Here is a 27346-nt window from a genome sequence, read left to right on the forward strand (position 1 = left end):
TGTCAGGTTCTATAATCATGGACATTATAATTTTGAAATGGTTTGTAACTTTAATATTTATAAAATGACCTTGTTGAACCAGGCACAGTATCACAAGTGCTCTTCCACTGATGAAAACTTTGGTAACTCTATCATATGGGTTATTTGGTATATCTTCAAATTACTGCTTGAGAAAAACCTTGATCCAGTTTGTTATTATTGAAATCATGCTACCCAGCCCACTTAAATCAAAAAATGATTTCAAAGATTAGGTTAAACTGTATATAAAAACTCACTTCTCCTACAATATTATGGTGCACGGATCTGCTCATAACTAGTTAGCAACAAGCTGGAAAGCATGTATTAATTAGTTCATGGTCATCAAGAATGGACGGAATGGAGCTGGGGAGATAGCTCAGTTGGTAGAGTGCTTGCCTTGTAAGCACAAGGCCCTGGGTTCAATCCCCAGCACCACCAAAGGAAAAAAAAAAAAAAAGAATGGATGGAATAAGATGAATTAACCATGCAGCAGATTTATTTGGGGAAATTTCTGTGAAAGATTAATGAGAAGAGGGTAGGAGAAGATGAGGAAGACCTCCAGATCATGCTGCAGCTCTGAGAGAGGAAGGGTAGAAAGAATCTGGGACTGCAGCACAGTTCCCAAAAAGCCTCAGGCCAATCAGGAGTCCTTGAGACAAAACGGCCACTGTTAACAGAAATTTGTCAGCTTCATAGTATGTATGATATGATCTATCATTGGTTTGGGAAAGCACAGAGCAACTTATCATCAGTCTACCATGCGCCAAGCAGTAGGAGATCTGAGCCACATGGCAGCCACACACATACACATTGCACTGCCCATCTGCTTCTACCTACAGGTGCAGGAATCAGCCCTCTACAGATACACAGACCTCTCTTCCTGCAGGTATATTAGAAGTGATATGTCAATGGGACAAAACTATGGCCAGTTCATTGCCATTGATTCTCGGGCTCACCAGCTGGTTCTCATCCTTTCCCTCTTCCTCGCGCCATTCTAAATTCCCCTCTCTTAACCTTGGCAGGCCCTGGTGGCTAGCTAGTGATATTATTCAAATCTTTTTTCCCCCCAATAGACCTAAACCCTTTGCAAGTCACACCCATCCCTGGCCAGGAGTGCTGTACCCATCCAGTCATGGTACCAATGAGTCAAGGTTAGTACCAGGAAAGGTCCAGGTAGATTACCAGAATTCCACACATAACTTCCTTCCTTGCTCTGTCCTCTTTGTTCCACTGATGAAGTTGGATATCTCCAAGCTGTGGTGGTTGACTTTGTTCCCTTGTTGATCCCTGAGGACAGGAAATCCAAAGTACCTTACTGGTAGCTGTAATTTGTAATTCAATGGGACACTTGTGATATCCCCTGGCATGATGACACATAGTTTGGGGGCCAGATCCCTTGATAAACCCAGTTTGGGGGACAGCAAGGATAAAGTTCCCCAGTGGTTTCATTCATTTCACTCCTTATTCCTAGATCCACTTATTCTTATTGTGGACAGGTGCTATACATAAATCTCTGATTTGATACATATCCTGCAAAACTGAATGCATTGCTTCCAATCTGTCACTTCATGTGTGCCTTTCAAAGGCCATTCCAGCACTCCATGGTGTTATATGGTCGTAGGTCTATTCCTTTTTAGATATTTTCTTTCCCTTTTTTGCAGTACTCTGGGGATTGAACTAAGGCCTCACGCATGCTGGACAAGCACTCTATCATTGAGCTACACCTCAGCCTATCCTTTTTAAATTTTATGTAGCACCCTTTGTTGGCTCTAAATTTGCTCCTTGGAACACTATACTCTATTAATCTCCTCAACATTTCCTGCCAAGCAAGGACCCTCTGAGCTTGCCGATAATTCTGGTAATTGTGGACTCCCAGTTTCTAGCAGTTAGCCATTTCAAATCACTTTCTATTCCTTGGAAGGAGCCCATTCACGCCCATAGCTATTCAGAGCTCGGCTCTGGGATCACTCTCCTGCTTTGAGTCATGGTCTACTGAGGGGACCACTACTAGGCTTCTTAGTGGTGCCAGTGCCCATCTTGCCAGTGTATTCTTAATGGTCTTGGTGAATAGTGTGCCCTTGGGGTCTCCCATGAAAACATAGTTATCTGGCAAGTCTTCTGGTCTTGCAAAATATTTCCATTCTAGCATGCCCTTTACTTCAACCTCCTAATCCTTCCTCTGCCTTCTGCCAGGGCAACTCCAGTTTTTCCACTTTAACCAGGTTTGGCTGTCATTTTTCCAGGCTTCTAGGAGCCACCCCCACATTACATTTGCCTCATCCTCCAGGGTCTCTGTATTTTGAAAAAGTGACCCCTATCATGAAAACAGAAGGGACACCAGTAGAGCAGAGGAGAAGGCCTGAGGAAAGGAGGGAGGGTAAGAAAGGTGGAAATACTGGGAATGAAATTGACTAAATTATTGCTATCTGCATTTATAAATTGTAACAATGAATCCCCCTATTATGAATAATTATAAGCACAGATTTAAAAAATTTAAAAAGAGAAAATGACCCTAGGCCTGAGCTCCAGACATAATTGCACTTCTTCTGGCAAGGTTATTTACCACTTTTATAAACTGATTGTTATTTCTGTCTTTGATTTTATTGTGAGAACTTCTGAATCAATTTTTAGTCATACTTCTATTATATACACAGGAAATTACAACACAAACTTTATGTACTGTCTTCACAACAGATTCATTTTATCCTCTTAACTTATTTTCACTTCACACTGAGTCTCTCATTTGCATGTATTTCAACACACTATTTTCCCAGCACTTACTAAGTACTGTACATATGTATTATCTCATTTAATCCTGGCTTATCTATTGTGGGGTCCTTGAACCAAGATACCGAATTTCTATAAGCCTTTGATTCTGTCATCTATAAGTGAGGAAAATCATAAAGTCTACTTTCCAGGGTTATCATGAGGATTAATAATAGTTAATACCATCAAGTTATTAAAATGCACTCAGATTTATTTTACCAAAACCAATAAATTAACTGTCCAATTTAATTATTTTACAAGATTTCAGTGTAAGTAGTGTCTGGAAAAATAAACATCAGTTTATTCTAAAAGCACTCAATATACAAAGATTACTAATCTTTTATTATGGTTTTAATCTAATTGAAGACTTTTGTGGTTCCTGTAATTAACAGCAATATTAACAGAATCAATAAAGTTAAGATATAATGAACATCCAAACAGAAAGAGCTCATTTATGTTTTTTAAATAGGTGAATGAGATGGTAGCCCCCTTTTAGGGCAGTAAGTCCAAGGATGCTTTCTTTCAAAATCTGTTCAGTTTTATAGGAATGTCAGAATGTTTTGAATTGACTTACTAGCTTTAATAATGAGGCTTATTCTACTCCTGGGACTTCACATACAGCATTAATAATTAAAACACTTTCTGAAAAATTGCTGTGCTGCCAACCAAGATTGGTGCCTTGGAAAGACCACTCGATCAGAAAGTGGAAGACCTGCATTCTGGTGAACTCTGCAATAGACAAGAAAACTTAGAGAAGTCCTTTTTAAAACCCATTGAACTTAGATTTCTCCTTGGTTGGATCCACACTTTTTTAGGATGCCTGTCAGCATCATAATTATGTGCATCTTAACTTTTTAATGTCACAGTGTCTGTGTAAAAGATATTGGCCAAGAAATCATGTACACATTTGAACGGATAAGAGTAACTGAATTGACAGCCTAAGTTACATGTCTCCAAACAATAGGAAAATAAAATAGCTGATAAGGATTACATGTGACTTCTTTGCAAGTTCTAATTTTCTGTTATTCTACTAGGAGCATAATGTCTAGAAATGGTATATTCCCAAAAGTCACTGGCACCAATAATTCAACTCAGGTCATCAGATCTTTATCCCTATGTATTTTTCAGTCCTAATACATGCAAGCACTGTGCTAATTTCTAGAATGTGATGCAGGATGTATAGGAGAGTAACAATAAACTGAACAAGCTACATGTACATGGTACTAAAATAGGCCCTTAGTAGGGGTGGTTCACTTTTCCTGCCTTCAGGGATTATAAAAGGGAGAAATCCATTTAAAAAGTAAATGATCAAGGGTCAAATGGCTGGTACAGACCAAAATATATAAGATTTCAAAGACAGGGCTGGGGTTGTGACTCAGTGTAGAGCCTCGCCTAGCTTTGCATGAGGCCCTGGGTTCAATCCTCAGCACCACATAGAAAAATAAAGGTATCGTGTCCGTCCACAACTGAAACAAAATATTTTTTAAAATTCCTATCGTTAAAAAAAAAAAAAAAAAAAAAAAAAAAGATTTCAAGACAGAAACATCGCTGAAAATTCAGGAAGGCCTGGTGGAGGAAGTGATGTGAACTTCCTCCCACCTTGAGGTATACCAAAAAATCCAAGAGAAAAGTATTAGAACCTGTTGAATCAGGCACTTATATTCTTTCCAGAATTGTTAAGATTAGGTTTGATTTTTATTTGTAAATGCATATATGTTGTCTTCACTCAATTGTAAGTACCATGACAACAGAAACCAGGTACAGTTAGCCCTCACTATCCTCAGGAGATTACCAAAACCCCCTCCTCTGTGGATACCAAAATTGAGAATACTCAATGTCCCTTAATATGATGGCCACAGTATTTGTATATATTTGCTGTGCACATTTCTCCAGCATACTTTAAATCATATCTAGGTTATTTATACTACCTAATACAATGAAAATTCTATGTCAATAGTTGTTATTATTTAGGGAATAATCACAAGGAAAAAGTCTATAGGTGTTCAGTAGAGACACCAATTTTTTTTGAATATTTTTCATTCGTGGTTGGTTGAATCTGTAGATACAGAACTTGCAGATACGAAGGGCTGCCTTACATGATATTTGTTTATATTTGAATTCCGAACAACATATTTATAGAGTGCCTTCTATATGGTTAGGTACTTTACTAGAAAAGAAGGGAACTGGTAATAAACTCAGAAGTCAGCTGAGGCCCTTCTAACACCTCAAAAGATCTGGGTAAACATTGTTTGAACCCTCAACCCAATCCTCTGGCCCGTAGAAGTATAAAGCCCTTTCAAGAGCTAGATTACCTCCCAGGGGACATTTCCATCTCTTCACACCAACTCTGTTTTGCACAATTTGAAATGAAAACTTGGTGTCTTCCTGGTTTTCCCATCAAAAAGACACACAAAAGCTGCCTGGGTTTGGTAGCATTCGTCTGAAGCCATAGGGGGGTCACTATAGGAAGGACTCACACTCTGCTACCCTGCTAGCTGCTCTCTCCCTGTTCCCTCTGCCTTTGCTCTTCTTTGCCTCACACTTGCTGTTGTAGATTACCTCTACTTTCCAAATTCCCCTGCCACAGGCATAGCAAATGCCCCTCCTCCAGCCGCCAGCCTGTTCTGTCTCAGCTTTCCACCTCAAGCACTTTCCAATCTATCTATTACACTTACTTTTCCAACCATTTTTCCAAACCTAGATGCTTCTATCCTCAAGAGGAATTCTGGCGCCAGCTATTAAGAGATAGTGATGTTTTCTCCACCTTGTTACAGAGATAAGTGCACCGGTGACTCTAAGAGAAACCCAGAGGGCTATGGAGGACAGGAGGAGGAGAAAGTGCATGAAGTGGGTCATGAAGGACTTCTTGGACCCCTTTTAAGTGGTCTCTATCTTCCAAAGTCACACATCATTTATTGCCTGAATTACTTCTTGGAAATGTGTCCTTTACTGCCTTCTATTGCTATTTTTCTTCCATCTGTCTCTCTGTTTTATCTCCTGCCCAGGGTTTTTTGAAGGCTCCTACACAGCAAGTTTTTCTGATTTTTTTCCCCCAGAACTCTGATGACACCTCATCCAGTGCCTCGTGGGTAATGGACCTGACTGATCAGTCTACTGTGTTCAAACTGTGGAGCTGTAGCATTAAACCTAGTTTCCACAAAAACCTTCTCCAAATTTCCCCAAAACTAACATAAGGCAAGAGTTTATTCTAATTATAATAAATCAAAATGCCTCTAACAATGTATGTTTTTAAGCAATTTTCATGAGACAGCTAGAGATGGTTATGTTCCACCAGGAGGCAGCTAGAAAGAAGGAACAGGGTTTAAGTATCCCTAGGTACCTGTCACCTGCTTTAAATCTCACAATCATCTTTTGGGGTGAGATTAAGTGATTTTGATAAAGGTCACCCCAGTATAGGCAGGAACTGAAATATTTTTTTCCACCCTAGTAACTTCATTTTAACCCTATCGACTCTCTTTTCCTCCACATTTTTCATTGATACATTACAGTTGTACATAATGATGGGATCTGTTGTTACATATTCCTACCTGCACACAATATAATAATATAATTTGGCTAATATCACTCCCCAGCAGGAACTGAATTTTAACATAGGAAACACTAAGCTGCAAAGTTCCTGTTCTTTTCACTATATTACACCTCTAGAATGATAATGCCCAAGGAGAATGAATCAGACAGTACTACTCTATGTATATGTATGATTTCATAAATCGGTGTGAATCTACATTGTGTATAACCGTAGAAATGAAAGTTGTACCCCATTTGTGTACAATGAATCAAAATGCAGTCTGTAAAAATAAAAAAATTAATTATAAAATACTAAAAAAAAAAATACCCATCAGAGATATTCAAACTCTCATTATTAATAAGAAAGTCAATTGTTCACTAGGATATAAACTGAACGAATTCCCTTAATAGAGTCCTGGAGAAGTAGAAAGTCATTTGACTGTATGAACTTTTACAAGCGGCTTCGCCTTTCTGAGCTTTGTGTTATTTATTTGCACCCCCACAAACTTTTACAGAATTGATGTTAATACTAAAGTAAATAACATATAGTAATGCCTGGCATGTAGTTTAAATTGGTTGAAAAGAAATATCGACTGCATTCTTAGGAGACTTCAAGTGTTCAGTGGAAATCCTCCTTCCTTTTACAAAGTGTGAAATGGAAACTGATACTCAGGTGTCCAACATTCAGATTAGTTGGGCAGGTGTTTCTTAATTGGGTTAGTACATTTCATTATTTGGGAGTGGCATGAGTTGACTCACACAAGAGCAGATTAACCATTTAACCCAACATCACCCAGCTGCAACCACATTCCTGGGGGGCAAATTGGCACCACCATCAACATCCTTCAGGCTTTTTCCACAATAACTGCCATTGTCCCTGCAAGGGCATTGCAGATAATTGTATTCAGCCTGGTAGGAGTTAGAGGTTTTAAGACATGAGCATTATAAAATGTGAGGAAGTTTTGGGGGGATGCAATTTGGGGTAGCAAAACCACTCCTCTTGGTCCCTCAACTATGCCAAGTCTTGCTAGCTTGTTTCTTCTTCTCTTTTTTTTTTTTTTTTCTTTCCTGTGTTTGGTGCTGGCAGATTTAACCAGTGGGGCTTTACCACTGAGCCGACCATCCCCTTTTTTTGTTTTTTTGTTTTGAGGCAGGGTTCTCACTAAGTTGCACAAGACAAGACCTTGCTAAGCTTGCTGAGGCTGCCCTTGAACTCTATAATTGTTCTGTCTCAGCCTCTCAAGTCATTGGGATTTACAGTTGTGCACCACCATGCCCAGCTGCTGACTTGTTTATTTATTTATTTTCTGGTACCGAGGGATGAACCCAGGGGGGGTAACTTAACCACTGAGCCATATCCCCTGCCCTTTTTTGTATTTTAATTAGAGACGGGGGTCTCTGGAGTTGCTTAGAGCCTCACTTTTGCTGAGGCTGGCTTTGAACTCAAGATTCCTCCTGCCTCAGCCTCCTGAACTCTGGGATTACAGGCGTGTGCCACCATGCCAGGCCTGCTGGCTTGTTTCTAAGGACTGCAGGTTTAGCAGTGGACTGGAGATATGTTTTAACTCTTACCTATTCCTAGGTTTGTGTGACTCTGAATACATACCACTTCAAAACTCGATTTTCTTGCTTATAAAATGAAGGGGACAATATTTTCCAAGGTTTGTGAAGATCGAGTTAAAAAATTAATGTGAAGCCACTTAGTACAGTATCTGTCACATTTTAAGCTCTAAAAAAGTTGCTTATTAGTTTTATTATAACCAGAGACCAGGACTTAAAAGTTCTAAATGCAAGGAATAAAAGAGCACAAAGTATACTGCAATTTTGCCCCAAGCCTCTACCTTCCCCTATATTACCCCTACCTACACTCTACCAAAACTTCCTTAGAACGCTGAGGTAGGCAAAATTTGTCCTTAGTTTCCCATCCATTTGCATAGACTTTAGTACTTTCCCTTTTCACACTGTATTCTACTTTGTTTGCATGTCTATTTCCACTCTACCCTATTCCATCCCAGGCTGTAAGTTTATAGACAGAAAGGACCATGCAGTCACAGGCACTCTGTAAGTCTCAGGTGGATGGACAGAATGGAAGGGTAAGGAACATGGGAGCAATACCATGACTTGTTAAAGGATTAGGTCTGGGTACCCAGTTCCTGGGGGTACTAAGACAGGTCTATTTCACAGATCATCTAAGCTGGGGTTGAAACAGAAATATAGAGACAGGACATCTGCAGAATTGTTCACACCTGGTGGAAGTGGTTGAGAAATTCAAGTATGCCTTCAAGGGTGAAAGCATGGTAGCTGGGCTGCTGCAGGACCAATATCAGGCAGAATGCCTTGGCAACCAGGGAACAGAGGCAGGACGGTGCCTCAAGCTTTCTGTGTGGATAAGGTTAATAGGTTCATCGATTAGGAACAAGTCCTCCCAGGCCCGGTCAGCTGCCAGCAGGGTGGCCAGACTAGTTGGCAAATGAATGTCCCTCCCTGTGCTTGTGTTCACTGTAAACAGTGATGCAAGATCTAGAGACAGAGTGGGGATGTGAATCGTGATTCTCACAGAAGACAGACCATCTGGAGACAGCATTTCAAAGCACCTAGAATACAGAGTATTTAGAACACAGGCGATAAGAGGGAGATTATATATCTCTTCTCTTTAGGAATAACCATTCTCACTTTTATTCTTTTTGTTAAGGGCAATGGAGAGGATAATATTCATTGATCCATCGCTTATATATCCTGCACTTTTTTATTTTTTTTAAGTGATGTGCTGGAGTTGGCTCCACACTAGCATATGAGTCAGTTGTGTGCATGCCTTCTACATTAGATGATTTCATTTAAGAATCTTAAATGCAGCCATCTCAGGAGTATTTCTACAGGAAATTGGCAAACACTAAAAAATCAGGGTCTATGCTCCCATCTCTTCCGAGAGCTAATGGTTAACATTTACCAGAACACAACTGATTTTACAATGGAAGAATCCTAATTAGTTTTCCCAATACTTCTACTTTACAGGCGGGAAACAGAAGTGCATACAGGTTAAATAAATAACATATTACAAATTCTTTGATGGCAAAGAAGGGATTAAAATTCAGACCATCTGCTTCTGAGGTTCATGTACTTAAGCATTTCAATTTTTGCAATACATTTTTTAAAAAATCACATGTGAGAAAAATCTATCGTATGTCTCAGTTTTAATTTCAAACATCTGATTAGGTCAGCAAATTGTCAGAGTAGGCAGCTCCAAGCTCTTGTTCCCCCATGAAACATCATAAAGCAAATAGAAAATCATATAAACTCTGTCAGAACTCTGAGAAAAAATGAAAAGGTTTATAGCAACCCAAGTGAATTCTCAATCAAGAAACAGTCAACTTAGACATGATGGGGAAGTTTGGTAGCACTTTTATACTTGTCCTTACCCCATGGCTCTGCTTAAAGGCAGCAGTCCATACTGCCAGTGTGGGACTATGGTCCTTGATTCCAAGAGAGAAGAGCAGACCTTACTTGCAAAATTATCATGTGGATCTATGTAAAACCTGTCTGAGACTACCTAAATGACTGACACAAAGAACACTTCTTTGTCTAACTCTGAACTAGCCAGGCTGGAGAAGTAGTAGAAATTGCTAGAAACGTTAAGAAGTAGAAGAACAATGCCTGAGGCAAAAGACCATTGGTAAGACATACAATAAACCATCTGAGGACTGGGAAGAAAAATATGTGGAGAGAGTTCGAGAGGTGAGGGCAATCAGAAACACCTGTGTGCATGGGGGTATTTTACACACACACACACACACACACACACACACACACACACACACACACACACACACACACCATGCACATGTCCAGAGCAACTAGGTAAGATACAGAAATAAACAGCACCCAGATTGAAAAGGAAGAGGTAAAACTACCCCTCTATCTCTCTGCAGGTTCTAGAATTGATTTGTTCCCCCCACCCCAACACACACCTTCTCATCTTCCTCCTCTGAGCCCACTAATAATGAACACTTCTCTCCCAGTTGCTCAGTTTTTCTCCTCACTGCTTCTTGGCAACACCTGTTGAGAGAGATGCACCAACAGGCACCATGAGCTGGCCAACTGCAAGTGCTGATGAAAACTGAGTTGGCAACAGAAAATAGGGTGTTAGGGAAAAAACCTTGATTATAAAATGAATACAAAATATGCACAAAAATCACATTGATTAAAAGTTCATGAAAGCACAGGCAAACCATAGCTGATAGATTTAGAAACTAAATGAGTTTTTTCCTGAATCGCCTCCCTCGGTGGTTCAAGGAAAAAGGTGTGCTATCTCAACCTCTTCAGGAATGTGTACCCCAAGGGTTAGGCCACAAAGATATGTCTCTTTAAAAGATTTAGTCCAACCCTTATGGGCTTATCCTTTAATGCCCTCTGTGCTTATATTCTCTCATTTTGTTTTCCTTACTGCTCCTGTTTGGACATGATTTAACCATATCCACTTTAGAGGCTTGATTCCCAGTGTGGAGATGTGAGAAGAAGTGGAATCTTAAAGGTGGGGACTAGTGGGAGATGGATAGGTCATTTGAGAAAACTGCCCTTGGAAACAATCAAGGTAGTTCTCCCGGGAACTTGAGTTCTCTGGAGAGGACTATTGCCTGGAATCCCCCCTGCACTCTGGCTTCCTGTCCTATCATGTCATCTTTCCCTCTGACACAAGATCCCATCTGCCATGATGTGATGCAGCCAAGTAGAAGGGGGTTTTCCAGAGCACAAACTATGCTGTTTGGGCTTTCAGCCTTTGAAACTATGAGTTAAATAGACCTCTTTTCTTTATAAGGGTCCCAGTCTCAGGTATTTCATTATAGTGACAGAAAACAGGCTAAAGCAAAGTGTTTTCATAACTACTAAGTTTGGCAAAGTGTTTTAGTAACTACTTGGCTTTTTTACAATTATGTCAAAGTTTCAAAGGCATTTTTTGTAAGACCAGGATTTTCTTCTATAAAGTGAAGATTGGAATGTAATAGATCTCCTCTCTCTGTGATATCCCATAGACCTGCCCACATCTTCTTGTTTTGCTCTGTGGGGCTGGACACAATTTTGCATACTTTCAAAAAGTCAGATTTTAAAATTGACTTTATAAATCCAGTATAGTAGTTGTTAAGAGATGGGACTTGCTAAGTGTGGTGGTGCATGTCTGTAATCTCAGCAACTCAGGAGGCTAAGAGAGGATTGCAAGTTTGAGGCCTGTCTCAGTAATTTAGTGAGATCTTAAGCAAAGTAGGAGAACCTGTCTCAAAATTTAAAAAATAAAAGACTGGGATGTGGCTCAGTGGTAAAGTACCCTTGGGTTCAATCCCCAGTACTAAAAAAAAAAAAAAAAAAAAAAAAAAAAAGGAATTGGGTCTCTGGTGACTGTGTTTATTCAGTCTTATTCCTGCTCTTTACAGTATGCCTTTGACAATTTGAGCACTGATTTTTTTAATCTGTAAAGCAGAGAATATAACATCTACCTCAGAAGATTACAATGAAGTTTAAATGTGAGAAAGTGGGTTGGGGTGTAGCTCAGTGGTAGAGCATGTGCTTAGCATACATGGGGTAAGGGTTGATCCTCAACACTGTTCAGAGAAGGTATAAGAAATACCAAGTACAGTGCCTGACCCAGAGTAGGTGTTCCAGACAGCTAGCTTCTCAGGTACCTCACTGTAGAGCATTCAGGAACATTCACAGGCCTCCTTCATGAAAACTTCCCCAGAAAATAGCTCCTCATGGTTCCCTGTCTTTTCTCCATTCCTGAAATACCTGATGAAAATGCAGCTCATGCTGTAGTCACTTTATACGGACACAACTTTCATCATGTAAACTCTAGATCCTTCTATAGTACTATGGCCACCCTCCGAGTCTGATACAGCCACACATAACAGGGCCTTGGAGAAACACTTGTTAAATTGAATGGCGGTGAAAGCAATTTGAAGCCCAGGATACAGAATTGGATTTGATGGAAGATTTAGGTTCTAGCCCTGGTTGTTTTGTTTTTTCCTTTATTCCCTGCCCCTTCTGCCACCATACTGGGGCTTAATCCAGGGACAATCTAACATTGAGCTCCATCCCAACCCTTTTTATTTTGACATAGGGTCTTGCTACATTGCTGAAGCTGGCCTTGAACTTGCAATCCTCCTGCCTCAGCTTACCCAGTAACTGGAATTACAGGCATGTGCCACCACACCTGGCCCCTAGTCCTGGCTTTCACAGATGTGAGCTTTGTGACATTGGATAAGAAACATCAATGTAACTCTGATAATCAGTCTCCAAACTGCAAAAATAGGTCTGTCCTACCTACTTTCAGGAAGAATTACAGTGAGATTCAAAGGAGACACTGTACATGTGAAAGCTCTTGATAATTCCTAAAGTGCTAAACAATCATAACCTTACCTGGATTCCTGCCTCCAGTCTTGATTCTACATAAGCAACCAAATTCTCCTAGTACAATCTTTATTCTAGGCTTTTGATAAGTGTTTTCATCATTTTGGTGCAATAAAGGGGAATAGGGAAAAGGGAAATAAAACGTTGGGTGCTAATAATTTACAATCAGAATCTTTTCCCACCCAATTAGCCAATTATAACTAAAGTTAAAGTTCATTTGCAATCTACTGCAAAGATTAGGAGACTGATAGATTTTTTACTGGTAAACTCCTAATAACACAGAGGTTTAGCCTTGAAACTCACATTAGTGATAATGGGATTATTCTGCTGGACCCGCTGAGATATGAAAGCTGAATGTGACCCATAATCTATCTTAATGTCATTAGTTTTCCTATAGCCCCTTGAAATGATCAGACGCCAGTGAGATGCCATAAATGGAAACTAATAGCATTGAGTCAGGTGAATATTGACAGTCTATTTCAATGAAGCTTTCCAACATGAGCAGCCCATAGATAGTTCAAAATCTTGATGTGCCTCTGTATATGATTTTCTTTGTGGCACTGGGAATTGAACCCAGGGTGGTTTCAACACTGAGCTACATCCCCAGCCCTTTTGATTTTTTATTTCGAGACAAAGTCTCATGAAATTCTTAAGGCTGACCTCAAACTTTTATCATCCTGCCTTAGCCTCCAGAGTACCTGGGATTACAGGCATGGGTCACCATGCCCAACTTCCTTGCTTCTCTTTTACATATTTAATATATGCCCTTTTGTTTTATTGTCACCATACCCACCCCAGTTAGGCTCCTTTAAAGCAGATCCATACAGAAACAGTAACTTCCTAGTTGCTCTTCTTCAAAATCTGTTGATATTTCAATCCATCCTGCACATTCTATGTGGCAAAATCTCTAAAATCCTTTGGGGAAGGACTATGGCCTATATTTTCTTGTATTATAGATATAGTGACCATATTTCATGAATAAAAAAATCTATACACATGATCCAAGAATTATATTTATAGAGAAAAACTAGTAGAAACCTAAAACTGAACCTCTAGTCCACAACTGTGGTTATTGTGTCTAACAGATGCATGATAATAGAATGCACTCTGCATGATATAAATACAATATTCATGGGTTGATTGACGGGTTGACTCCTTGGCTTGTCTGAAACAGAGATTGCAAATGAGTAGACGGAAGATCAAATATATACTATGACAATTTTTCCCCAGCCCACTTTAAAAAGTAAATTTGAATTGTTAACCAGTAGTTAAAATTGTTGATTTCACATAAATGTCATTACTCTTGAAAAATATGAATATCTAAGAACATTGGATTTTTATAAATCAGCTCAAGCTAAAGTGCAACCAATATGGGGAGATCTAAATAAGCTGGAAACCTAGTGATAAACTAAAAAATAATATCTGCTGCACAGACAGGAACAACAAGGAAACATGCCCATCTGTACCTTGACACTTAGTAGAGCAAATATGTATATTTCCTCATTTGGTAATTTATAGTCAAAGCTGATACTCCCATATATATATAGGTTTGCAGGCCAATTCACCCTACTTATGTAGTTAAAAAATAAACATCTAAGAGGTATATTAACTTGGCTCTAGATACACAGTTACCCCAGGCAACTAATAAATGTAAACACAAATTACCTCCAAAAGAATGCAACTTAAATCTAGGCTTCGAAGACTGTCTACAGATAAAATCCAAAGTATATGAACTCAAGGTTCAAAATCCACAAAACACACAAGTAAACAGGGCACAATGGGTAGAAATCAGCAGCAATAGATGACAAAAATCACATCTGTGGTCTTCAAAGGTGGAATTACAAGACACAGAATGTATAATAAGAATGTTAATATTAACTCATTCAACAAATACTTAAATATCTTCTATTTGCCAGATACTCTACTATTTGAAGTTCTGAGAATAATGTAGCCAACACAATAAACACCTTGACTCTGAAGAAGTTTACATTTTTAGAGGGGAAGAAAAATAAATAACTTAATAAAATATACAGTATGGTAGGTGGTAAAAAAATATCTAGAAGAGGAATGTGGAATACTATATAGTGGAGGATATCCCACTGTCCTTACAGTCACCTGGGGATTCACTTTCAGTATATGAGAGATGATACGGGGGTGCTGGGCTTCTAATATGGCTGACAAGTATGGAAAATGAATAATGAGATTATAATGGTTGTAAGACAGATGGTGATGGTACCAGTGCTGTGGAAAGTAGGTTGAAGGTAGAAGGAGCATAGAGTCCTGGGTCTCCCTCTTCATCCTGACAACTTCAATGTGAAAGGTAGGGAGGGAATGTTTTTATCTGAGGCACAGGATACTCTAGGGATCCCTCTTGCTTCCCACTGATGGAAACCTAGAAGCCAGAAGAGAGACCAGCTTACCTTTAAAACTTCTGTGGCAAGAAATAAAAGCTTGTAAATATGATCAAGAAACGAGACTACACAAAATTTTCCAAACAGATCTGCGACTTTTAGAAATGAAGAACTCAAGTTAAAAAGGAGATTAAACAAAGTTGAAGAAAGAATTTGTTAACTGGAAGGCAGATGCTAAAAACTATCCTAAATATGACCCAGAGAACATAAAGAGATATAAACTATGAAAGACAAATTATAAAATTTGGATGACAGAGTTGGGTCTAATATCCTTGTAATCAGAATTCTTCAACGAAATAGAGAAATGGACGGGAAGTTTTTAGAATTATTCAAAATAATGACATACCTGATTACAACAGACATTTGAGTTTCTGACCCTTTTTCTGTAGAAGTTTTTCTTAAACCACTGTCTAGAAATAGGAATATGTTTCATTAAATACTACTTAACAGTTTTCAAAAGGCTTTCACATAAAATCTATGCCATGTATCTTTAAAGTTCTTGAAAGTCTTAAGATTTGTTTTCGAATAGGAAACTGAAGTAATCTCTGGGCAAGCGATGAATTAAAGGCTTATCTATTTATGTATGTATTTATTTATGTGATGCTAAGGCTAGAACACAGATCTTCACACATGCTAGGTAAGTGCTGTACCACTGAGCTTCATCCTCAGCCCCAAAAGTCATTTTTTTTTTTTTTTTTGTACTGGGGATTAAATCCAGAGGGTCTTAACCTGAGCCACATACCCAGCCCTTTTCCGTATTGTATTTAGAGACAGGGTCTCGTTGAGTTGCTTATGACCTCGCTAAGTTGCTGAGGCTGGCTTTGAACTTGTGATCCTCCTGCCTCAGCCTCCCCAGCTGCTGGGTGTGCCACCTCACCTGACCTTAAAGTCATTTTTAAACTAGAAAGAAAAATGGGTTTTCATGACCAAACTTAACTAATGTGAATTACATAGCACCCTCTAAGTGTGATGGACATGACTGATATTACCAGTGGATTTGGTTGATTCCCTGCAGTTTTCCTTTTGACACACTCTTGGAGTATTTCCTTTTTAAATTTCCCCATCCTCAGAGGGTTTCTTTCCCCAGGAATGATTTTAGGGCTCCACTGAAGACAGTATTCTAGGTAGATTAAGTGCTGGGATCCAACTACATCATGATTATAAAGGCTCTATAATTTATTTTTTTCCGGTTGTTATGTGAATAAAGTCTGTCTTCTTTTGATGTTGTTTTTGGTGCCTCCTGGATGCTAAACATGTGCTTTCCCACTGAGCTACACCTCCAGTTCCAAACCTTTTTAGTGTGACATAATAGGTTACTTCTTCACCTTATGTCACTGATGAACTCTCAGTACAAGAACATAAGACAACTCACAATTCCCCCAAATAAATGGACACATACCAGGTTCTCAGGTCATTGTGTTTCTGTACAGAAAATTATCCTCGGTCAGGCAAGTGCTATACTACTACTGAGCGGCTACATTTCTATCCCTTATTGTGTGATTTCAAAAAATGTTTTTGTTTCTAAGTGAGAGAGTCCTTCCTTTCATGCTCCTATTTCACTTTGGGGTTTCAGCTCTACTAAGAGGCTGTCCATAGTCTCAACATTCCAGGGTGCTCAAGGGAAAGGCCTGTTCAGAAATCTTAGCCTCAATTCCCAAAAAGAAGCTTTGGAAGGGGAAAAAACAGCTGTTCTACTGAGCAGCGATTGTTAAAACACAAACAAAACGAAATGGCCAATTTCCAAGATTTCATAGTATTAGAAAATTTCCATTAGCCTATTTCACTGCTCAAGATATTCCTCCCCCACACACGTACTCGCCATCAAAATTCTATGCTGACCCTGGAATGATTTGGAGTCTGTCCCATCTCCAAAGCCTGCATATTTCATTTATTTATTTATTTATTTATTTATTTATTTATTTATTTATTTATTTATTTATTTATTTATTTATTTATTTATTTATTTATTTATTTATTTATTTATTTTTGTACCGGGAATTGAACCCAGGAGTGCTTAACCACTGAGTCACATCCACAGCTCTTTTTTTTTTTTTTTTTTTTTTTTTAATTCTGAAGTTGCTCAGAGCCTCGCTAAAGCGCTGAAGGTGGCCTCGAACTTGCTATCCTCCTGCCTCAACCTCCCAAGTCGCTGGGATTACAGGAGTGGGATACATACCCGGCCCTTTCGCAGTCCTTCTTAATTTAAATTTACTTGGACTTTCCACACTCAAATCCACACTCACACTCAAAGTTTATCTTTTACTGAGCTACAGCTATTCCCGTAGTTACCAAAAGGGGCCGAGCCCCAGGGAACAGGAAGGTCCCCTGCAGGCCTGGCCACGCGCCACCCGGCGCCTGGTCCTCCCTCTTCCTAGCGCTGGCAGGCCGCTAGCTCGGTGACTAGTCTTCCTACGCTCGCCTTCCGGGAGGTCCCCGCCCACGCCACCGCCATCAGGTCTCCGAGGAAGTCACGTTCCAGTCTCAGAACTGCTCTGAATCTTCTGAGAGGAAAAGGGGGGAGGGGTGAATTGGCAAGAACCCTCGAGTGGAGTCTAAAGACAGTCTTTAGCCTGGTGTCTGTCACTAATTAGATGGTGACGCGGTAAGTGATTTTTCCCGTTGACTGGATTAAATCTCATCTGTCGAAGAGTGCTGACCTAGAGTGACTACACAGATGTCTCCAGGACAAAATGATGTCTCCTGCAAAAGGAAGAACGAAATAGCACACCTAAGGGTCCCTGAGGTGCTAGCAGCATGCAGATACTCTTAGTTAATATTTAATATTTCAGCTCCTTATTATAGGTGTCCCTGATCCCAATATAACATTGAAAATAGAAACACAAGGTCTGCGGAATGCTTTTCAAGCTTTTCCCTTTTTCTTCTTATGAAACACTTGAGAGTGTGTGTGTGTGTGTATATATATAATTTTCACGCATATATGTGTGCATATGGCATGTGTATATATATCCTTATGTACACAAATATATGTATATATAATGATTTTTTAAAGAGCACACTGGGGCAAATGAGCGATGATGAGCTGATGCAAATTTCTCCGCCGCCCCATCTGTCACCAGTTCGCTGCTTACTGGAGTGAAAGTGGCTGAACCAAGAGACACACCTGGATCTAATCTGCGGCTTTGCTTTCGGTTTGACTTCAAGCAGGTAACATTCTTTTTGAGCCTGTTTCCTAACTTCTAAGCAAAGCTAATCATAGTATGTGCGTCACACTGACAGTGGCCTAAACCTCGGGCACTGCGCCCGCACCAGGCAGCGCTCTGCAGTATGTCACGCCCGGTCTTCGCTGCTTTCTGGTCCCCGGGAGCCGACTCTGTGGGGTGCGGGCCGAGCCCGGCGCGCCGCAGCCGCCGCCCCCAGGACGAAGGGCAGTGCTGGGCCGGCGAGCCGAGGCGCGGCGCGGGCGGCGGAGGCGGGCGGAGGCGGCCGGCAGGCTCGGGGTTTCCGCGCAGACTCTGGCGTAGCCCGCCGGCTGCGTCACCAGCCGAAAGGGCGAGCCGGCCGGCGGGGGCGGGGGCGCGGCGCCGCTGGAAGCCCCGGTGCCCTTACCGAAAATGCGAGTCTGGAGTTCCCAGCCGCGATCCGATTCGTGCGGCTGGTCTGTGCCTGCCGCGCCGCCTCGGGCCAAGCGCCGGCCGAGGGCGCCGTTCCCGCTCGCACGCCGACGGCTCGCAGAGTCCCGCGAGGCGCCGCCCTGGCCGCCCCGCCTGCTGGAGGGAGCGCACCCACGCGCTTCTGGCCCCGCGTCGCTGCAGGGAAGTGATGCTCTCTGGGGCCGGGCTTGGGGCCAGTCGGAACCCCGCTGTCTGGCCCGGCCGTCGCGCCTCTCCCAGCGTGAGGCAACCTAGAATTGGGGGGCGGGGAATTGGCACCGTAGAAGGCTCCCTGCTTCTCTCCGCCCCCGGACACCCGCCTGACACGACCCATTGCACAATTCCTACTGTGGATTTGCCGCGTGACTAGCTTAGAGCCCAGAAAAGTTTCCCAGGTTTCCCCAGCCTAGAAAAGAACGATGGAGTGCCCCGCCCTGACCCCAGGCGCCCTTTAAGTCGTATTTCTTCGGGTTACTGGGCTGACCTTTAAGATGCAGGGTGCCCTTTACAAAGAAGGAAGAGCTCACGAGCGGGCTGGCCTGCCAGTTCTCCACTGGCGCTGGGTGACTGCAGCTGACACTGTTTTTCCCCCCTGGTACCCTTGCAGGTGGCAAAGGTGTCGATCGTTTTGAGGGAGAAGTCAGGCGCTGGTTTTCAAAGGAGAGCGAACGCTTCAAAAATCTTTGAGACACAATCTGTAACTCTCCAAGAATCAGTGTTAACACTGCCCGTGTGAAGAAGGTGCTGAATAAACACTGAATGAAGAGTTGGAAAGGAATTTCGATGGTTTTCTATAGACCAATGCTTTTTATGTGTCAGATGAGGAAACCTAAAGGTTTAAGTGACTTGCCGGAAGTCACGTAGTTAACGTGGGAGGCAGAAATAAAATGGGTCTCAAGTTTCAACCCTATTTTAGTCCGCTTTTTGCTGCTATTAATAAATGACCTGATAAGAACAATTGTGCAGAAGGAAAAGTTTGTGGGCACAAGGATTTCAGAGGTCTCAGTATATAGGAGGCTGGCTCCATTCCCAAGGTTCAAGGGGAGACAGAACATCATGGCAGGAAAGTGTGGCTGAGGGAAGCAGCTTACATGATGATAAGAAAGCAGAGAGAGATTCCAATCACCAGATAGAAAATATATACCCCAAGACCACACCCCCAATGTCCCACCTCCTACAGGCACACCCTACCTGGCTTCAGTTATCACTCAGTTAATCAGTCTGGGGATTAATTCGCTAATTGGATTAAGGCTGTCATAACCCAATCACTTCTCCTTTAAACCTTATTGCATGGTCTCACACATGAGCTTTTGGGGGACACCTCACATTTAAACCATGAAAAACTCTAAATATGGGTAATTATTAAGTTGGTGTGTTTTTCCCTCTTTATGAAAATGAATGCCTTCTACACTGATCTTTGCATATTCCTACTCCACTCCCTCTCCCTGCCCATCCAAAGTAAACATACAACAAAAAACACAAAGGAAAACAATAACAACTCTCAAACCCCCAAATAGGCTAAAGTTGGCAGTGTCAAAGCACTAACTTTTTTTTTTCTTGTTCCCATAAATTAATAGCACCTCTTAATCACACAAACTAAAGAGATGAGGAGGAGGAAGAAGTAGAAACAAAACAGGGCTTCATCAAGATGTCATGGAAGGGCTGGGGAGATAGCTCAGTTAGTAGAGTTCTTGCCTCCCTGGGTTCAATCCCCAGCACCGCCAAAAAAAAAAATAAAAATAAAAAAAAAATAAAAGAGATGTCATGGAAAATACCAGGTCCTCACTGACTTAACTTTTGTAAATAAGGTGATGTTCTGCACAGGTACTGCTCAGCTCAGGGGTGACCATCAGGCCTGCTCCAAGACTGGTCAGTTATTTTATTCAGGCTTGGAGTAGATTTGTTACTCATCTTTCAGAATAGACAAGCTGCAACCTGTGAAAACACAAAGGACTTCAACAGCTTAGGGCTGACCAACTATACCCAATGTCTAATTTAGGGGCCGGAATTGCCAAAGGAGTAGATGTGAAGATCAAAGGAAATCATGGCTGTAATTGATTCTTTTATGGGTTGCCAACAATGGTTTCCACAAAGATAATTATAATATAAATACAATGCAAGTACAAGTTCTTATCCATAAAGAAGCTAGGACTTTCAGCATTGGGTAGACTAGCAGACCAAATTATGTAATATCTCACTTTTAGATCAACCAAAATGCTTTGAAATAAGGCAAATCTCTAACTCCACTGTCCTTTCTACCTCTGGTATCTTGCAGGTAAAGGTGAACACTAATCTCTAGAAAAATTTGAAATTCTAGGTGACTAGAAAACAATCTGTTTATTCTAGTTTGATAATCCTACACAATGTTCCTGAATTAAAATATAATTTTCTTTATTTTTCCCATACTATGGTATCTAGCTTGCCATTATACCAGGATTTTTCACTCCAAACTCTAGAAATGCAAGTTGTTGATTCCCATTATTACCTGCTTTACTGCTTATGAAAAAAAATTTTCAAAGAAAACTATCTTTTCCAAGTCAAATTTTAAGATTAACAACTCGCTTGCATGCACATGATACTCTTTAATATGTAATACATATTTCATTCAACATCATTACTGGTTGATGTTGAGACTTTTTTGCAAAGAAAATACCTCAGGACAATTTTAGTTATCAATATTAATTTAACTACAAGATGATATTGTCAACATCATCATCCATGTTCATGGATTAGAGACAACATTTAAAGATAGGAATTCATCCAAGCCAAAAAAAGAAACAATACAGCATGAAAACCATGAACTAACAATACTGAGAAGAGGGCAAGTCACAGAAGAAAACGTACACAATAAGTCTGTTTATTTTAAATAGACAACTAAACATTGTCTTGTTTAGGGATGCACCTAGGTGATGGCTACCCTAAAACGGAGTGATTATCCTAAAAATCAGGACATTGAAAGCCTCAATGGTGTAGGCACAGATGATCACTTGAGATCTCCACTGCCACCCCTGCCCCCGGGAACTTGCTATGACATGGACAATGTTCTCTTTCTTAATCCATAGGTTAGATACAGTGCTCACTTATTTGTCATTCTCTAAAATGTACGTCTATATCGTCTACATTCTCTGGTGAGTGTGATTCATTTTTTAAAACCCATTTTGCTTGAAAATAAACCAAATAAAGAATTACACTAGAGGTTTTTGAATGGAAAACAAGGGACTTGGCTCTAAACCAAGCCAGAAAGGTAAATTTGGAAGTAAATATAATGTGGGAACTCTGACAGCAGCCACGCCCTTTTTCAGACATCCCAGTTAAATCTGTTTCACTGCCCTCGATGTCCATATTACCATAGAAGTAAACAAGGAATATGGGCTTTCTAACAGGAGATTTTTTTAAATCTTCACACAAGTATGAAGAAAAAGCAGAGAAAAGCTTGGATGGATGGAGAGTGGTATTTGGTAAAATTAAATTATATTTGTTAACCTAAATCACTTAAGATCTTAGAGTAGTTCACTAAGTCAGAAACTTACCTTTCTTACCGGCACAGACTGATATCTTCAGTCCTAGGTAATTTGATTAATAGACTTTCTTTTATTAAAATAGTTTCCATTCTTTTTTTTTTTTTTCTGTGCTGGGGACCAAACAGCCCTTGGTATATGTTATACAAGTCCTCTATGACTGAGCTACATCCCCATCCCAAACAGTTTCTATTCTTAAAGGGAAACTCATATAGCTGATTTCATACTCCCCGTTTTCAGAAAGAGGACCATTTTGTTGTTTCAATAGTAGGCATTTATTATACTAACCAAACGTATAGATTCACTGAATTATGCCTTGGCCCTAAAATGTTTGATCTTCATAATGTGCACCTTGAATTATCCAGAAGTGACTAAATAGCAATACAGTCCATTTAATAAACTAGGTAATATTTGTCATCTGCCTTCAGAATATCTGCCCAAGACAATTAAAATTTTTTAAATTCTCTTTACAATTCTTTGTCCAGTAAGGTTGGAGAATCTTGATTTTGAAACAAATTAATGAAAGTGAGTGAATTAAGTTCCAAGTGAGTGGCCAGAGGCAGGGTTAGGCTAGGGAACAGGCAGGAAGGAAGCCTTCATAGGTCAAGAGTAACTCAAGCTCAGCCTGAAAAGAAGACACGTGGGACCCACTTTTATGAATGCAAATAAGAAAAACCAGCATTAGCAAGCCCAGCATCTGACAGAATCCAGCGGGAATATAACTGGGTTCCAGCAAGAGAGAAGATCTGGGTGCTGTACTAGGAAACACGGAGACTCTTGTCTCTTGTCCCTTCTCTGTAGACTGTCACACTCCTGTGTCTCTGTCAGCATTTCTGGTCCCCATGGGTCAGAAAAATCACCACGGTGACCCAGGTGTGACCACCTGGAGAAAGGCTGACCCTTACTCTTGATCCAATTTCTAAGTTCCCCAGGGAGAGATTTTGACTGGCACAGCTTGGGTTTGGGGACATCTCTTGGTCCAAACAATTGTGATTAGGTGGGAAACCAGGGGTCCACTCCTATGGGATGGGTAGGTTCCCAATGGTCACCTACTACAGAAGGAAGGAGAGACAAGGAAGGAGAGAGGGGAGCAGGAACAGCTTTCTGAAGGTGAAAATGTATATGATGTGTTCTAGTAACATCGAGTAGGGCAATTTGGCTAGATATGGAATTTATACAAAAGGATTGAGATAGTAGGGAAATAAAGTCACACTAGAGAAAATTTGGGACATCAAGCTAAAAGGTTTAAATATTCTATATATTTTTTTCATTAGAACTGTACAAGTTCAATGAGTATAACAAGTCTTCATAAAAAATATCATATTCAGGAAGATTTTGGAGGCTAGAAAGTTGTTTAAATGCTTATGTTGATCACACAATTGTTCATAATAAAAAGTTGGAAAAGCCAGATATGCAACACATCTTGCAATCCCAGCTATACAGGAAGCTGAGGCAGGAGGATGGCAAGTTGGAGGCCAGCCTGGCAATTTAGAAAGACCTGTCTCAAAATAAAATGAAAAAGGCTGGGGATGTAGTTCAGAGGTAGAACACTCCAGGGTTCTGCTCCAGTACTGCGCATGTATATATAATAAAGTTGGAAACAATTTGAATGTCCATCAATAGAATGGTTATTCTATGGCAAATTATATTAGTTGTGTTTTGTGTGCATGGAACAACAAATCCCATCAGTATGTACAACTATAATGCACCAATAAAAAAATCTGGGAAAAATGAGTCCATGGCAGATCCATCCCATTGAATTTAATATAGTAATGTAATCACTCATTAAAAGCTATGATATAAAGCTATAATCACTAACAGGAAAAGAGCAGTTATTTACCAGAAAACAGTAAAGTGATAGAATGAAATGTATGGTAGCATTTCTTTTATGTTGAAATAATTTAGAAATACATAGTTTTTAAATAGTTACATAGTTTTTTTCTGTAACAACATTCATGAAACTGTTAAGGTGGTTTTCCCCTGGGGAAGGAAGTGGGATTGACCAGTGAGTGAAGGTAGGGATAAAGAGGAACATTCACATTTTGTGATATGTTATATGTTTAAAAAGAAAAAAATATAGTCAGGCATGGTGGTGGCACATGCCTGTAATCCCAGCAACCTGGAAGGCTGAGGCAGGAGGATGGTGAGTTCGAAGCCATCCTTAGCAACTTAATAGGGCCTTAAGCAACTTGATGAGATCCCATCTGAAATAAAATATAAAAAAGGGCTGGGGATGTGGCTCAGTGGTTAAGAGCTCCTGGGTCCAATCCCCAGTACCAAAAAAAAAAAAAAAAAATATATATATATATATATATATATGTGTGTGTGTGTATATATATATGTATATATATATGTATATATGCACACACACACACATACACGCACACACACAAATACATTATTCAAAATTAAGTTACAATCTCTTCTCAGTCTTTTGGTTAAGATCAAATGTGAAAATTAAGTTGCAAAGGAAGTGAATTCCATTCTCAGTAAGATTGGGGGAAGGACATGCACCTAGTTTCAGAGATCAGAATAATAATGCTGCCCTTTCAGAAGCACCTTCATGTTTACAGTTGATAACTAACACTGGCTATGTTCCAGGCAACTTTTAAGCCTTTTTACATGTTAACCCATTTAACCCTCCCAAGGACCCTATCAGGTAGATACTGTTATTTTCCTATCTTACTGAATAAGAAGATGGCACACAGAGAAGACAAATTACTGACCCATGGTCACATTGCCAGTAAGTGACAGAGTTGAGATTCTGGCTCTTAAATCTCCACTTTTGATCAGTTTTACTAACCTTCACTTGTTGAAAACATTTTCATATGTATTAACTCATGTGCCCCCAAGCACCTATCATCCCCTATGTCATATACGAGAAAACTGGAGTCCATACCTCAGAGTACTTGAAATTGCCTATTTTCATGTGCATGTGCCCATAGACCTTGAACTCCATCATGTGAGAAATCTGTTTTGTTGCTATACTCTATGGTGCATAGGAAGTGAGCCATGTGCATGCTGTGGTAGTTTGAGATGTCTGCACATTCTTTAACACTCCCTTTAAAGAGGCAGAGTCTAATTGCTCTCTCCTGGAATATGGGTTGGATGTGGTGACTCACTTATAATGAACAGAATAATAGAAAGATGGTAGCATGTGACTCAGAAACCAGGACCTAGAAGTCACTATAGTGTCTCTCTCCTTGCTTGCTCCCAAGGAAACCAGTTGTCATGTCATGAGGAAAGGCCTGTGTGGTGAGAAACTGAGGCCTCCAGCCAACAGCCATCAAGGAACTGAGGCTTCTTGCTCATAGAAACATATGGGAGCTTGAAGATTAAATCTCCAGCCTCAGTCAATCCCTCAGATGACTGCAGCCCAGCTCGAATCTGAACTAAAACATCAAATACCTGGAACAGAATCATCCAGGTAAGCTGCTGCCAAACTCATGATCCGTACAAATGGAAGTTATAAATATTCATTGTTTTAAGTGACTGAATATTGGGGTAATTTGTTACAAAGCAAGATGACTAATAAAATATTTTATTAAAAACAATATATGTGTATGTGTCTATAATATGGATGTTTGGGTAGATTGTTAATGTGTTTTTCCTTTTGCATTTTCATGCATCTTGCCCCTAGTTGGCCTAGAGCATTCACTGGCTTAAGGGTGTCACATAAAGAGCTGGGTTAGGACTGCTAAAGTAGGAATTTAAAAAGTTAATTGGAATTGAACCACCATTTGACCCAGTTATCCCACTCCTCGGCATCTACCCAAAGGACTTAAAATAAGCATACTATAGTGATGTGGCCACATCAATGTTTATAATAGCACAATTCACAATAGCTAAGCTATGGAACCAACCTAGGTGCCCTTCAACAGATGGATGGATAAAGAAAATGTGGTACTCATACACAATGGAATATTACTCAACTTTAAAGAAGAATGAAATTCTGGCATTTGCTGGTAAAGGGATGGAACTGGAGACCATCATGTTAAGTGAAATAAGTCAATTCCCTCCAAAAAGGTCAAACGATCTCTCTGATATGCGGTACTGACTCACAATGTGGTGGTGAGGAGTGGAGGTTCACCAGATTGGACATGGGGGTGTCATGGGAAGGGAGGGTGGTTGGGAATGGGAAAGACAGAATAAATTGGACATAACTTTCCTGTGTTCACAGATGAATACATGACCAGTGTAACTCCACATCATGTACCACCACAAAAATGGGCAGCTATACTCCATGCATGTATGATATGTCAAAATACATTCTACTATCATGGATAACTAAAAAGAACAAATTAAAAAATAAAAAAGTTAAAAATCAACTCAGATATTCAAAATAGGCTATTTTTGGGGGGTTTGGCACTGGGGATTGAACCAGAGGTCCCCTACAACTGAGCTATATCCCTACCCTTTTTATTTTATTTTGAGGCACTAAGGTTTTGCTTTAACTTCAAACATGCAGTCCTCCCGAGTCTCTGGGATTACAGACATATGCCACTGTGCACAGTCCAAAATTGGATTTTTTAAAATCAAAATAGTTATTTGGAAATCCCAGAAAAAAGGTGAGAGGGAAAAGTTTTTCCACTTTGCTTTTACTGCCATTAACATAGCAAAGGCAAAACTCAGTAGTCTAGATCTCAGAATCCTTTATAGCTTGGTGACAACTTTGCCCACCTGTAATGACCACAGCTTTGAGCTTTGCTGTCTCAGGATGGAACAGGAGATGAAGTTAAGGAAGCAGAATGTTTAACCTTTTTCTGTCCTAAGGGAGCTGGAGTTAGGAAAGCGGGCAGTGGGACGGTTCCTCAATACTAGGAGTAAGTTCCAGAGAGGGAAGATGTGTTAAGGGGAAAGCCAAGGCCAGAGGAGATTATTCGCTACTTCCTGTTTGAAATTTCAGAAGAAACTCACTGTTCAAGGGGAGTCCTCAGCACAATGGGGTGGACACAGAAGAGAAAAGAGAGTAGAGCAGTCAGGAAGCTGAACCTTCATTAGCTTCCAGATGATGTGGAAGGGACTCAGATGCCCTTGGATTTATTGTAGAGGATATAGAACATGGCTCAGCTGAGAGATCATAGGTTTCTCACATGGA

At 40.3% G+C, this 27346-nt stretch overlaps 1 protein-coding gene and 1 long non-coding RNA gene across 2 annotated transcripts in view; both read right to left on the reverse strand.

Annotated features, from left to right (window-relative positions):
- Positions 1-27346, reverse strand: part of LOC306659555 — a 288601-nt gene that overhangs the window by 220586 nt on the left and 40669 nt on the right. The window lies entirely within an intron of this gene.
- LOC306658869 (uncharacterized protein) lies at positions 17577-19775 on the reverse strand. Its single transcript, XM_079136185.1, has 3 exons — positions 18687-19775; positions 17777-17819; positions 17577-17620 (listed from the first exon to the last, which is right to left on the reverse strand). Exons 1-3 carry the CDS (start codon positions 19062-19064, stop codon positions 17601-17603), a joined length of 441 nt encoding a protein of 146 aa, XP_078992311.1. The 5' UTR covers positions 19065-19775; the 3' UTR covers positions 17577-17600.

This window comes from Sciurus vulgaris (assembly GCF_902686455.1).
Source record: "Sciurus vulgaris genome assembly, chromosome: 1".
NCBI lineage: Eukaryota > Metazoa > Chordata > Mammalia > Rodentia > Sciuridae > Sciurus > Sciurus vulgaris.